Source organism: Mirounga angustirostris, unplaced genomic scaffold (genome assembly GCF_029215605.1).
Source record: "Mirounga angustirostris isolate CCGP_5_RB_7025 unplaced genomic scaffold, mMirAng1.0.hap1 SCAF_3, whole genome shotgun sequence".
Lineage (NCBI taxonomy): Eukaryota > Metazoa > Chordata > Mammalia > Carnivora > Phocidae > Mirounga > Mirounga angustirostris.
Genome location: NW_026991711.1, coordinates 148,926,600 through 148,939,574, shown reverse-complemented (window position 1 = coordinate 148,939,574; position 12,975 = coordinate 148,926,600). Strand labels below are relative to the sequence as shown.

Below are 12,975 nucleotides of genomic sequence, written 5' to 3'. Positions count from 1 at the left end.
TAATTCTGTGAAAAATGATGTTGATATTTTTATATATCTATAAAAATCTAGAAAAATACATTAAGTCTATAGATTGCTTTGGGTAGTGTGGACATTTTAACAATATTTGTTCTTCCATGAGCATGGAATGTCTTTCCATTTGTTGTGTCATCTTCAATTTCTTTCATCAATGTTTTATAGTTTTCACCTCCTGATTAAGTTTATTCCTAGGTATTTTGTTATTTTTGGTGCAATTTTAAATGGGATTTTTCTTAAATTTTCTTTCTGCTGCTTCATTTTTAGTGTATAGAAATGCAACAGATTTCTACATGATTTTGTGTCCTGTGACCTTACTGAATTCATTTATTGATTCTAATAGTTTTTTGGTGGAGACTCTAGGGTTTTCTATATATAGTATCTTGTCATCTGCAAATAGCAAAAGTTTTATTTCTTCCTTACCTGTTTGGATGCCTTTTATTTGTTTTTCTTATTTGATTGCTGTAGCTAGGACTGTCAGTACTTTGTTGAATAAAAGTAATGAGAGTGAACATACTTTTTTATTATTTTTCATTTAAGAGAGAGAGAGAGAGCATGAGTGGGGAGAGAGGCAGAGGGAGAGGGAGAAGCAGACTCCCCTGCTGAACAGGGAGCCTGACATGGCTCGATCCCAGGACCCGGAGATCATGACCTGAGCCAAAGGCAGACGCGTAACCATCTGAGCAACCCAGGTGCCCCAACAGGGAACATCCTTGTCTTGTTCCTGGGGAAAAGGTCATAGTTTTTCACCATTGAGTTTGATGTTAGGTGTGAGTTTTTCATATATGACCTTTATTATGTTGAGATATGTTTCCTCTAAACCTACTTTGTTGAGAGCTTTTATTATAAATGGATGTTATACTTTGTCAAATGCTTTTTCTGTATATATTGAAATGATCATATGATTTTTATCCTTCATTTTGTTGATGTGGTATATGATGTTGATTGACTTGCAAATATTAAACCATTCTTGCATCCCAGGAATAAATCCTACCTGAGCATGGTGAATAATCTTTGTAATGTATTGTTGCATGTGGTTTGCTAATATTTTGTTGAGAACTTTTGCATCTATATTCATCAGGGATATTGGCCTGTAGTGTTTTTTTGTAGTGACACTGTCCGGTTTTGGTATCATGGTAATGCTGGCCTTGTAGAATGAATTTGGGAGCTTTCCTTCCTCTTCTATCTTTTGGAATATTTTGAGAAGAATAGATGTTAACTCTTCTTTAAATGTTTGATAAAATTCACCTGTGAAGCCATGCTGTCCTGGACTTTTGTTTTTGTGTAGTTTTTTTTTATTACTAATTCAATTTCATTGCTAGCAATTGGTCTGTTCAAATTTTCTATTTCTTCCTGATTTAGTTATGGGATGTTATATGTTTCTACAAATTTATCCACTTCGTAGGTTGTCTAATTTGTTGGCATACAATTTTTCATAATATTCTCTTATAATTTTTTGTATTTCTGTGGTGTTGGTTGTTATTTCTCCTCTATCATTTCTGATTTAGAGTCTTTTTTTTATAAGTCTGGCTAAGTTTATTGATTTTGTTGATCTTTTCAAAGAACGAGCTCCTAGTTTATTGATCGGTTCTGTTGTTTCTTTAGCTTCTATTTTGCTCATGTCTTTTCTGATCTTTATTATTTACTTCCTTCTCCAGGTTTGGGATTTTATCTGTTCTTCTTTTTCTAGCTTCTTTAGATATAATGTTAAGTTGTTTATTTGAGATGTTTCTTGTTTCTTGAGGTAGGCCTGTATTGCTACAACCTTCCCTCTTGGAACAGCTTTTGCTGCATCCCAAAGATTTTGGACCATTGTGTTTTCATTTTTCTCCATGTATTTTTTTAATTTCCTCTTTGACTTCTTGGGTAACTGATTCCTTATTTAATAGCATATTATTTAACCTCCATGTATTTGTGTTTTTTCCAGATTTTTTCTGTGGTTGATTTCTAGTTTCATAGTGTTGTGGTCAGAAAAGATGCATGGTAGACTTCAATCTTTTTTAATTTGTTGAGATCTGTTTTGTGGCCTAATTTGTGATCTGTTCTGAAGAATGTTCCATATGCGCTTGGAAAGAATGTGTGTTCTGCTGTTTTAGAATGAAATGTTCTGAATATATCTGTTAGATCCATCTGACCCAATGTGTTATTCAAAGCTACTGTTTCCTTGTTGATTTTCTGTTTGGATGATCTATCCATTGATGTAAGTGAGGTGTTAAAGTCCCCTAATATTATTGTATTACTACCAATTATTTCCTTTATGTTTGTTATTAGCTGCTCTATGCATTTGGTTGCTCCCATGTTGGGTGCATAAATATTTATAATTGTTATATATTCTTGTTGGATTTTTCCCTTTATGATTATATAGTGTCCTTTGTCTCTTATCACAGTCTTTGTTTTAAAGTCTATTTTGTCTGATATAAGTGTTGCTATTCTGGCTTTATTTTCACTTACATTTGCATGATAAATACTTTTCCATCCCTTCACTTTCAATCTGCATGTGTCTTTAGGTCTGAAATGAATCTCTTGTAGGCAGCATATAGTTCTTGCTTTATTATCCATTCCATCACCCTATGTCTTTTGATTGGAGCATTGTGTCCAAAGTAATTATTGAAGGTATGTATTGCCATTTTTTAACTTGTTTTATGTTTGTTTTTGTAGTTCTTCTCTGTTCGTTTGTAATCTTGCTCTCTCCTCTCACGGTTTGCTGGCTTTTTTTAGTGATATACTTGGATTCGATTCTCTTTATTCTTTGCATATCTATTACCAATTTTTGATTTGTGGTTACCATTAAGTTTATATATAACATCTTATGCATATAGCAGTCTATATTAAGTTGGTGGTCACTTAAGTTTCAACCCATTCTCAATGCACTAAATTTTTACTTCTCTCCCTTCCACATTTTAGGGGTATAGTGTCATAATTTGCATCATTTTATTTTGTGAATTCCTTGGCTGATATTTATAGATATACTTAAATTTACTGCTTTTGTGCTTCCTACTTTTCTTACTCCTGCTTATGACCTTTCCTATCTACTCAAGGAGTCCCCTTTAACATTTCATGTAGGTCTAGTTTAGTGGTGATGAATTCTTTTAACTTTTGTTTATCTGGAAAATTCTTTATCTCTCCTATTCTGGATGATACCTTGCTGGATAGAGTATTCTTGGCTGCAGATTTTTTTCTTTTACCACTTTGAATATATTATGCCACTTACTCTGGCCTGCAAAGTTTCTGCTGAAAAATCAGCTCATAGCCTTATGGGGATTCCTTTATATTCTTTCTTTTCTCTTGCTGCTTTTAAAATTATTTCTCTTTATCACTACTTTTTGCTACTTTAATTTCTATGTGTCTTGATGTGGACATCCTTCGGTTGATTTTGTTGGGGATTCTCTGGCCTCCTGGATCTAGTTTTCTGTTTCCTCCCCCAGATTCAGGAAGTTTTCAGCTATTATTTCTTCAAATAAATTTTCTGCCTTTTTTTCTCTCTCTTCTCCTTTTGAGATCCCTATAATGTGAATGTTATTACAATTGATGGTGTCACTGAGTTCCCTTTGTCTATTTTCATTTTTTATTATTATTTTTCTTTCTCCTGTTCAGCTTGATTGCTTTCTATTACTCTGTCCTCTGGATCACTGACCTATTCTTCTGCTTTCTCTAGTCAACTTATTCCCTCTAGTGTATTTTTAATTTCAGTTATTGAACTCTTCATCTCTATTGGTTCTTTTTTATGCTTTCTATCTCTTTGTTGACAGTTCTCACTGAAGTCCTTCACTCTTTTCTCAAGTCCAGTGGTATCTTTATGACCATTACTTTAAATTATCTATCAGGCAGATTACTAATCTCCATTTCATTTAGCTCTCTTGCTATGATTTTCTGTTCTTTCATTTGGGGCATATTCCTTTATCTCCTCATTTTGTCTAACTCTATGTGTCTATTTCTAAGTGTTAGGAAAGTCAGTTACATCTCCTATATTGAAAGTAGTGGCCTTATGAAAAAGAGGTCCTGTGGTTCCCTGTAGTGCAATGTCCCATGTTCACCACAACCTGGCACTTCAGGGGTATCTCCTATGTGATTGCATGTACCCTATGTTGTGGCTGAGTTGCACTTGTTTTCAGTCCAGTCATCTGCAGTCGTCTGTCTGTTGTGGGTAGGGTTTGTTCCTATGTTATTAGTGGGCTAGTCTGGGGCTTCCTTGGGCTTGAGTTGAATGAGACCAGGCTTTTGCCAGAATTGCATAGCACTGAACTGCAAGGTATTTTCCCCATTTTTATCTCCTGGGAGGCTTTTATTGTTGGGCATGGCCTACAGTCAGACCACAGGTCTGCCCTAGCCCACTGCTAGGGCCCAGTAAAACTGGTGTGTATGTTACTTTCTCCTCTCCCTGGGGCAGGAGTCACTTTGGAGTGGTGCCATCCCCTATCAGGGCTGCTTATACCCTACCAGGCTTGTGGTCCCTCTTTGGATGAACTCTTGCCAAGGGCTTGTTGGAGGAGGTGAATCCCCAGAGAACACAGGGGCAGGGTGCTGCTGTTAGCAAGGTAGGTGAAGAGTGTTGATGCTGTACCAGTTTCAACACATGTCTATGTATTTAGCTGGGAGATAGGGGAGGGAAATGATGTCCACCAGCTATTTGGTTCTTGGAATAGTCTCCCAAAGATCCCTGCCTCTCCAGCACATGCTCAGAGATTAGTAAATGCATCTTCTTCCTGTATATCCAGTTCTTTAAACTGCTGTTTCTATGCTGATCTCAGTGCTACTGTTTGTTTTGCTCTCCCTTTTAGGGTGGAGACTCAGTTTCTTATCCCCTCTGCCTCTCCCAGAACTAAGCCTACTGATTTTTAAAGTTCCAGTTGTTAAGCCCTACTGATTGTAAGGACTCATGTAGTTAGGTCCCTTTTGTTTTCAAAGCCAAATGTTATGGGGATTTGTCTTCCTAGTGCAGATCCCCCATGCCTGCAGTGCCTAGTTTGGGGTCTGGTCCTCGCCCATCTCCACACTGTTGGCATCCCTCCTCCTGCAGATAATCTCACAGGTCAGTTTGGCTCCCCACTTGCATCTCTTCCCTCCTTACCCTCTTTAGTATAGACTGTTCTCTCATTTAGATGTTGGAAGTCTGTTCTGCCAGTCTTTAGGTCATTTTCTGGGTTATTTAACCTGATGTAAGTGTTATCTAAATGTACACATGGGATAAGATCAGCCTAGGATACTCCTACTCTGCCATCTTCCCCAGAAGTGAAGAAATACATTTTGTAAGGCTATAGCTGTCACAGTGATTCCTCTGATGGATCTGGGCAAAGTAAATTGAAAACCTTCTGGGAAAAATTCACCATTCTAGATGCTATTAAGAACATTATTCATGGGAAGAGGTCATAATATTAACATTAACTAGAGTTGTGAAGAAGTTGATTCCAATCCTCACAGATGACTTTAAGGGGTTCAAGATTTCAGTGAAGGAAATAACTGCAGGTGTGGTGGAAATAACAAGAGAAATAAAATTAGAAGTGGAGCCTGAAGATGTGACTGAATTGCTGTAATCTCATGATAAAACTTTAATGTATGAGGAGTTGCTTCTTATGAATGAGCAAAGAAAGTGGTGATAGAATCTACTCCTGGTGAAGATGCTGTGAAAATTGTTGGAATGAAAACAAAAGATTTAGAATATTACATAAACTTAGTTGATAAAGTAGCTGTAGGGTTTAAGAGTATTGACAAATTTTGGGATCCGTGGGTGGCTCAGTTGCTGGAGCATTCAACTCTTGATTTTGGCTCAGGTCATGCTCTCAGGGTCCTGAGATGGAGCCCTGTGTTGGGCTCTGTGCTCAGTAGGGAGTCTGCTTGAGATTCTCTCTCTCCCTCTCTTTCTCTCCCTCTGCTCCTCACCTTACTAACTCTTTCTCTTTCCCTCTCTCTCTCTCTGGAATAAGTAAATAAATCTTAAAAAAAAAAAGACTATTGACAAATTTTGAAGAAAGTTCTGTGGGTAAAATGTAATCAAACAGCATCACATGCTACAGAAAGGAAATGTTACTTGATGAGGTAAATTTCATTGTTATCTTATTTTAAGAAATTGCTACAGCCATCCCAGCCTTCAACAACCAGTACCCTGATCAGTCAGCAGTCATTAACATTGAGACAAGACCAGCAAAATATTACAACTCACTGAAAGCTCAAATAATGTTAGCATTTTTTAACAGTAAGGCATCTTTAGTTAAAGTATGTACATTATGGGGTACCTGGGTGGCTCAGTCAGTTAAGTGACTGCCTTGGCCTCAGGTCATGATCCCAGAGTCCTGGGATCAAGCCCCACATCAGGCTCCCTGCTCCATGGGGAGCCTGCTTCTCCCTCTCCCTCTGCCTGCTGCTACCCCTGCTTGTATTCTCTCTCTGTCAAATAAATAAAATCTTTAAAAAAAAATAAAGTATGTACATTGCTTTTTCAGACATAATGTTATTGCACACTTAATAGAATACAGTATAATGTAAACATAACTTTTATTTGCACTAGGAAACCCAAAAATTCACTTGACTTGCTTTATTGTGATACTTTATTGTGGTGGTCTGGAACCAAGCCCACAATATCTCCAAGGTAGTCCTGTATTTGAACTTTGTTCTGAATGACTTTTGAATAATAGGAATGTGTCTAACCTTTTACCAAGTTTTGTTTTTAATATTTGTTTTATCTGTTTTTTCAGTTATTAATGGCATCACATAGCAGTTAATTTACATTAATCTTAGTTTTGTTGGTGGGTACTTTTGGTACAAAAATGGGGTTGGTACTTTTACAATCACATTAACATAGTCTAACAATACTAAAGTAGTAAGCATGTGCCCCAAGGGAGAATGAGTTTCCTCTTAGATTCTCATCTACCAATTTATCACAGTAGCCTAGAATATTTAATGTGGCTTACCACACACCTTACTCCCTACCAGATGGCATCATGATTCAGGTTGTATTTTTCTAAACACAAGGAATAAGTGTTGGCTTAGACTGAAATAATTTGAGTATATGGTTCTCATTAAAATTTTGTTCTTATTTCATAGACATTAAAAAAGTGCAAATCAAAAAATTTTAGTTTAGTGTTTTTATTTGAAATGACTAAATTTTGTTATTTATGAAGTTGATGTTGAAATTGGGTTCATCTTGTTCAGCATCAATATAATTGATTTATTTGACTTTATAATGTATGAGATTTCTTACCTTCAGTTCAAAAAATATTGGATTCATTTACATTATTTATATGGAGGTTATTTACCTGTGCTACTGATTACTACCTGATCTATAATCACATATAAACATTAATGTCTTTCTGCTCATTCTCACTCAGCCAAGTTTACACACCAAAACAAGTGGTGAAGTCACTGCCTCTTTCACTGATTACAAAGAATAGTAAGCTGCTTGCTCCAGGCTATCAGTGTCGACTTTGTTTGAAGGCATTTCGTCTGGGTCAACATACAAGATTGCTACCATGTACTCACAAGGTAGAAGTCACATCATGTTAGTTTGACTTTCTTTATAGGGCCAGTTTTTACAAATGAATCGTCAATTTAAGTCTCTACTTTCACTTTTTAGTTGTATTATGTGCAGAGATGTTCATATTGAACAGTATGTGTAGAAGAGCTGCAGCAGAGACTATTGCGAAGGCAGCTCTGTCCCCTATGGATGGATTTCTATTGATTAGGACTCATTTCTGTATATGCTATCCAGGAAAGATAAAATGGCTCTTCAAGTTAGATTATTTTATCTATCTTATCTACTTTCATTACCCAGATAAAGAAAAACATTATAGAATAATGTGTTTTTGTGATTCTTTGGATGAAACAAATGTTTAATTTGATGTAATTATTATTTCAAATGAATTCACTGGAATTAAAGTCTAATGTTCAATCACTATATAGTTACCAGTTTTTTTCTGAAATAAAGTTACTTTAAATAAATATTTAGCTTAAAAAAAATAATAATAAATAAATAAATATTTAGCTTTAGAGTCACCTTTACTTAAAAAGTCTTAGTTTGTTTTCTTCCCAAGAACGTGATTTGTTATTTTATACCATACCATCATCAGATCTGTTTCCAACTCTTGTTGGTTATGACTGTTTTTGTTATTTAATAAATTTCATTCATTAGAAAGCAACAGTAAAATTAATAGCTTGAATAAGTAGTGGGATTTAACAAGATTACAAAAATGATATCCATAGAAGCCTTTCCATTTTAATGTTGAAAATGGAGATCAGTCCATAACCCATTCCATTTTCGTCTTCAAAATATTTCCATAAAACTTGATAAATTATAATTATCTTCCATTCTTGATAAATAGTTTTAATAGTAACACAATAATGCAACTGGGAAAAATTTACATAGATATATACATTATAAACAAGATAATTATATCTCTGATTAATTTATAACCTTTTTTTTAAGTTTCATAGGAAATGTATTGACAGTTGGTTATTCTACAAGTGCAATTCATGCCCTATTGATGGACAAGTTATATATAACCCTTTAATCTGGAAAGATACGGCAGTAAATGGACACACACATCAATCCATTTCAACCACAAACATCACTCATCTGTCAAAACAGGAAGAACCAGAACTTTTTATTCCTGGTACTGGATTAGTCTTAAACCAAAATAGAGTTGGAATTTTACCTAGCATACCTCAACATAATTCTGAAAAGTTGAATACACCTGAAAGTCCAACAGATACCTATCAGAATATAACAATAGATGATCTATTCTCTATCAAGTTAGATGATTCAAACTCAAGAAAATTAATCTATGAATATAAAATTAGCCAACATTTCCCCAGGTATCTTCAAGATTTACCAACTGGATCCTTTGGGAAAATGTCATCTCAAACATTTCTTCCTTCTATTGCTCACAAGAATATTATATGTCTCACTGGAATGGAAAGCCCATGTGTCAGTGAAAAATACCACACTGGTCAAAGTCAGAAGATGGCCAAAGACTGTAAACATATTAACCACAATCAAAAGAAGACTTTTGGTACTAGAATAAGAGAAGACAAGAAGAGATCAAATACTTTACTTCCAGAAGATTTAAATCTTATTGTCAATTGGGGTACAACTAAAATTAGTTTGTCTAAAAGATATAATAATTGTATGGGAAAAACTAGACAAAAATGTAGTAATCTGTCAAAAAAGCCTGAATCTCATCCTTTAAATACAAAAAATCCTGAGCTATCTTTAATATTGGAAGGAGTTCAGTTATGAAGATGTATTTTTTATTAACATCAGAAAATATTTGAATATTGAACATAAAAATGTTTTATTTGTAGAACATAAACACTATATACTCCTGACAAATGTATATAGAATTCTTTGTTGTCATTTTGCCTACTTGTCTGTGAATGACTAACTACTCTTAAAAGAAATGACCCCATTCTCTATAAGACTTAAAGCATTAGGTGTTTTGATGAGTATGTTCAGGATGTTGTTAATTATGAATAATTTTTAGAAATTTTATTTCATACTGACTAAATTATTTATTTTTACTTAAATTAAGGAAATAGATTTTCCTTGTCTTGAGCCACTGTTTTTAAACATTCCACTTGATAACATGTAACATGGAAGGATTCTTTCCAGGACCTTGAATATTTTTTGTGTTTTCTTGCATTAATATTCACCACAAACCTATAGGAAAATCCAGATGGTAGTTGTCTTTTTCACTTTACTTCCTTAAAGGTATTTCTTATACATGAAATGTAAATTAAATATACTTACAATGCTGTAAGTTATGCCACATTTAGAATGATTTCACTGATTTCAAGAAACTTATAAGTACTACAAATTTCTATTTCTACTATTTTTGAAGACTATATAAAATTACTTAATCCCCCCATTAAAATATAATATATTTGGGGGCAAGGACCTTGTTGTCTTATTCACTGTTGTACACTTAATATACAGTGCTTGACAAACACAGGTGTTCTGTAATATTGGTTGAACTACTGAATTATGAAGACAAGTGGCCACATAGGAGGGAGGCAAAACAAAAAAAAATATGTGGTATTAGAAAACCAAAGAAAGAAAATGTAGTAAATTAGTAGCAGTTGGTCTGGTAAGATCAAGACTGAAGAATGCAATTTTGCTTTAGCAATAAGGAGAATATTAGTGACCTTAGCTAGGAGAGTTTAGTGGAGTAGTGGGAGCCAAGTCTAGGTTGGATTGGGTTGAAGAGAAAATGACAGGTGAGGACAAGGAAACAGTATATATATATATATAACTAAGGACAAGAGATTATAAATGAAAGAAGAGACAAAAGTAACTGGAAGATGTTTGTTCACGGTTTTGGTGTTTTTTTTTTTAAGCTGAGACTTGAACCTATTTAAATGTCATTAAAAATATAGCTGGTGTGTATGATAAGTGATATCAGACAGATACAGCTGGTATGTGTGATAATTGTTAATAGCAGAAGGATCTAGAGCATAAGTGTCAGGATACCCTATAGTAGGATGCAGGGACTTATCCACTATAACAGAAGGGGGGTATATATTATAGATTTAGATGCAAGAGGTAATGAAATTGTAGTCTAAATCAGCAGAGAGTGAGTAAAGAAGAAATATGTTTGAGGTCATTGGAAAAGGATTAAAAAAACTATTTTCTTGAGAGAAATGGAAAGTGAACTGACTGGTGAAGCATAATAGCATTTCAGGCAATTTTAAGGTCCTTTTAAGTTTGCTAGCTATGAATTTATAGAATGTTACCAATCTGACTCATTTGGATGATGTTTAGCTGCACAACACAATCTATGTGCCACTGTAGAGAAGATTTGAATTCATCATGGTTGCAGCTTTGGTAGGTAGTTACAATTAAAGGAAAATAAGCAAGCAATTTTGGGGCCTCAACAAGGGAGAGATCGAAGAAGAGATAGACTCAAAATCTGAACAAATTAGAAGAGATTATAGGAAAAGGCTGACTCTAAGGCAAGATAAATGAGTAAATGAATTGGAAGACTAAGATTGGTCAAACAGGAGTACTAGGCAGGCATGCTGCAAAAAAATAGGAAGTTTGGGTCTGAGAAAGTAATGCCTGAAGAAGAGATTTCAGAAGGGAGCAGGTTCCAAGTATGGCCATAGGTTGGTAGATGTGGCAGAGAGAAGCCTGCAAGAATGAAAACATGAAGGAAAATGAGAACCAATGGCAATAACTGAATCAGCTTCATAGACATTAATATCCTTCCTCATAAGAGAAGTTAGGTAAGGAAGAAGGTTTGTAAATCTATTGCCAAAAATCCTCGGCTGAATGTGTCTAGAAGTTCTACAGAGGAGGGGGTAGAAAAGGAGAGGAATCAAGAAATGGTAAACCCTGAAGGGAACTGACATTTTTATAAGAAAGTCTGGAGCTATGATCTGAAAACGTCAAGGAGTACGGAGAAATTGACCCCACCCCCTGATCCTGATGCAAGGACAGTATGAAAAAATAAATATGCTTTTCTGACAGGGCTGCAGTAAAGTCCTCAGAAGGAATACAGGCTAAGGCAAGAGGGGAGGAAGGGTGGGAAGGACTGAAACATTTTATGGAAAGATCACAGGTGTAGGGAGCTCATGGTAGTGGAATTAGAAGTCCAGAGGAAAAAAAATACAGGAGTTTGGGGTGGGAAGGGGAGTGAGCTGTTAGGGAAGAAAGGAAACACAAAGTATTATAGCGATAAAGGTGAGAATAAAGAAGATGGGACTTCACTTGAGAAGTGACCAACAAATGGAAATTTAAGGCAGAGCAGATGAGTTATTTCAAAGTTTTAGTTGCTGCTTGGTTGTGGCCCCGGGTGGAGAGACTCACAGGTGGATGTGACCTTCAGCACAGGATGCTCCTTACACTCAATTTCTCAGTGGCAAATATATGATGCCAAATCATGTTGCCAGGTGTCGTGGCAACAAAGGCATATAAGGAGGCAGGAGGAGTCTAAATCAACAGAAGGCTGTTGGACAGTGGGGCTGTGCACTGGTGGGAAAAGTAACCCAGAACCCAGGGCCAGGTGAGGGTTGGGGGACATGGTGGGAGACTTGGGTGAAAGGAGGCTGGCAGTTGGCTCAAACCCTTTTCTGTGTCTCTTAATCTCCCCTAGCCCTGCAGTACAATCACAGAGTGGAAGAGCTGAATGAATTTTTGGAGATCCTTGGGTGGGTTGGTTGGTTGGTCGGTTGGTTGGTCGGTTGGTTGGTTGGTTGGTTGGTCGGTTGGTTTGTCAGAGAGAGAGGGCGCACGTGCACAAGCAGGGGGAGTGGCAGGCAGAGAGAGAAGCAGGCTCCTTGCTGAGCAAGGAGCCCGATGTGGGACTCAATCCCAGGATCCTAGGATCATGACCCAAACCGAAGGCAGGTGTTTAACTTACTGAGCCACCCAGGCATCCCCCTAGGGTTTTTTTAATGAGGAAAATAAAGTTTAAAGGGTTTTAATGTCTCACCCAAGGTGAGAAGCCAAAGCAAAAACAAAAATTCACATTTTCTTGCTCCTAGTCTGACACTAGAACACAGTGGTATTCTTTCTCAGCCTCTTTCTCTGAGTCTCTCTCAGCTTTTAATTGAGGGAATATTATATTATCCCATTTTAAACAAATCTTTTTCTGATTCTGACTAGAGAATGTTTTCTGGAGCTTGTAAAGGCAGAATATCATTCTTAACAGTGTAGTTGTAGAATTAGTATTGAACTGAGCAAATACCTTCATGAATATTATCATGATTAATTACTACATATATAATGTGTTTCTTGTGTATATGGTAATAAATATTTTTATTCAGGGACACCTGGGTGGCTCAGTCGGTTAAGCATCTGCCTTCAGCTCAGGTCATAATCCCAGGGTCCTGGGATCAAGTCCCGCATCGGGCTCCCTGCTCCGCGGGGAGCCTGCTTCTCCCTCTGCCTCTGCCTCTCTCTCTCTCTCTCTCTCATGAATAAATAAAAAGATCTTTTAAATAAATAAATAAATAAATAAATAAATAAAT

At 36.0% G+C, this 12,975-nt stretch overlaps 1 protein-coding gene across 1 annotated transcript in view; it reads left to right on the top strand.

The window, feature by feature from the left end:
* ZSWIM2 (zinc finger SWIM-type containing 2) overlaps nt 1–10,269 on the top strand; it is a 121,050-nt gene extending 110,781 nt beyond the window's left edge. Inside the window, exons 11-12 of the mRNA XM_045868388.3 lie at nt 7,338–7,491; nt 8,432–10,269. Coding sequence (XP_045724344.1) covers nt 7,338–7,491; nt 8,432–9,244 — 967 coding nt within the window. The 3' untranslated portion in view covers nt 9,245–10,269. The remainder of the gene's footprint in view (nt 1–7,337; nt 7,492–8,431) is intronic.
* Nucleotides 10,270–12,975: the final 2,706 nt, after the last annotated feature.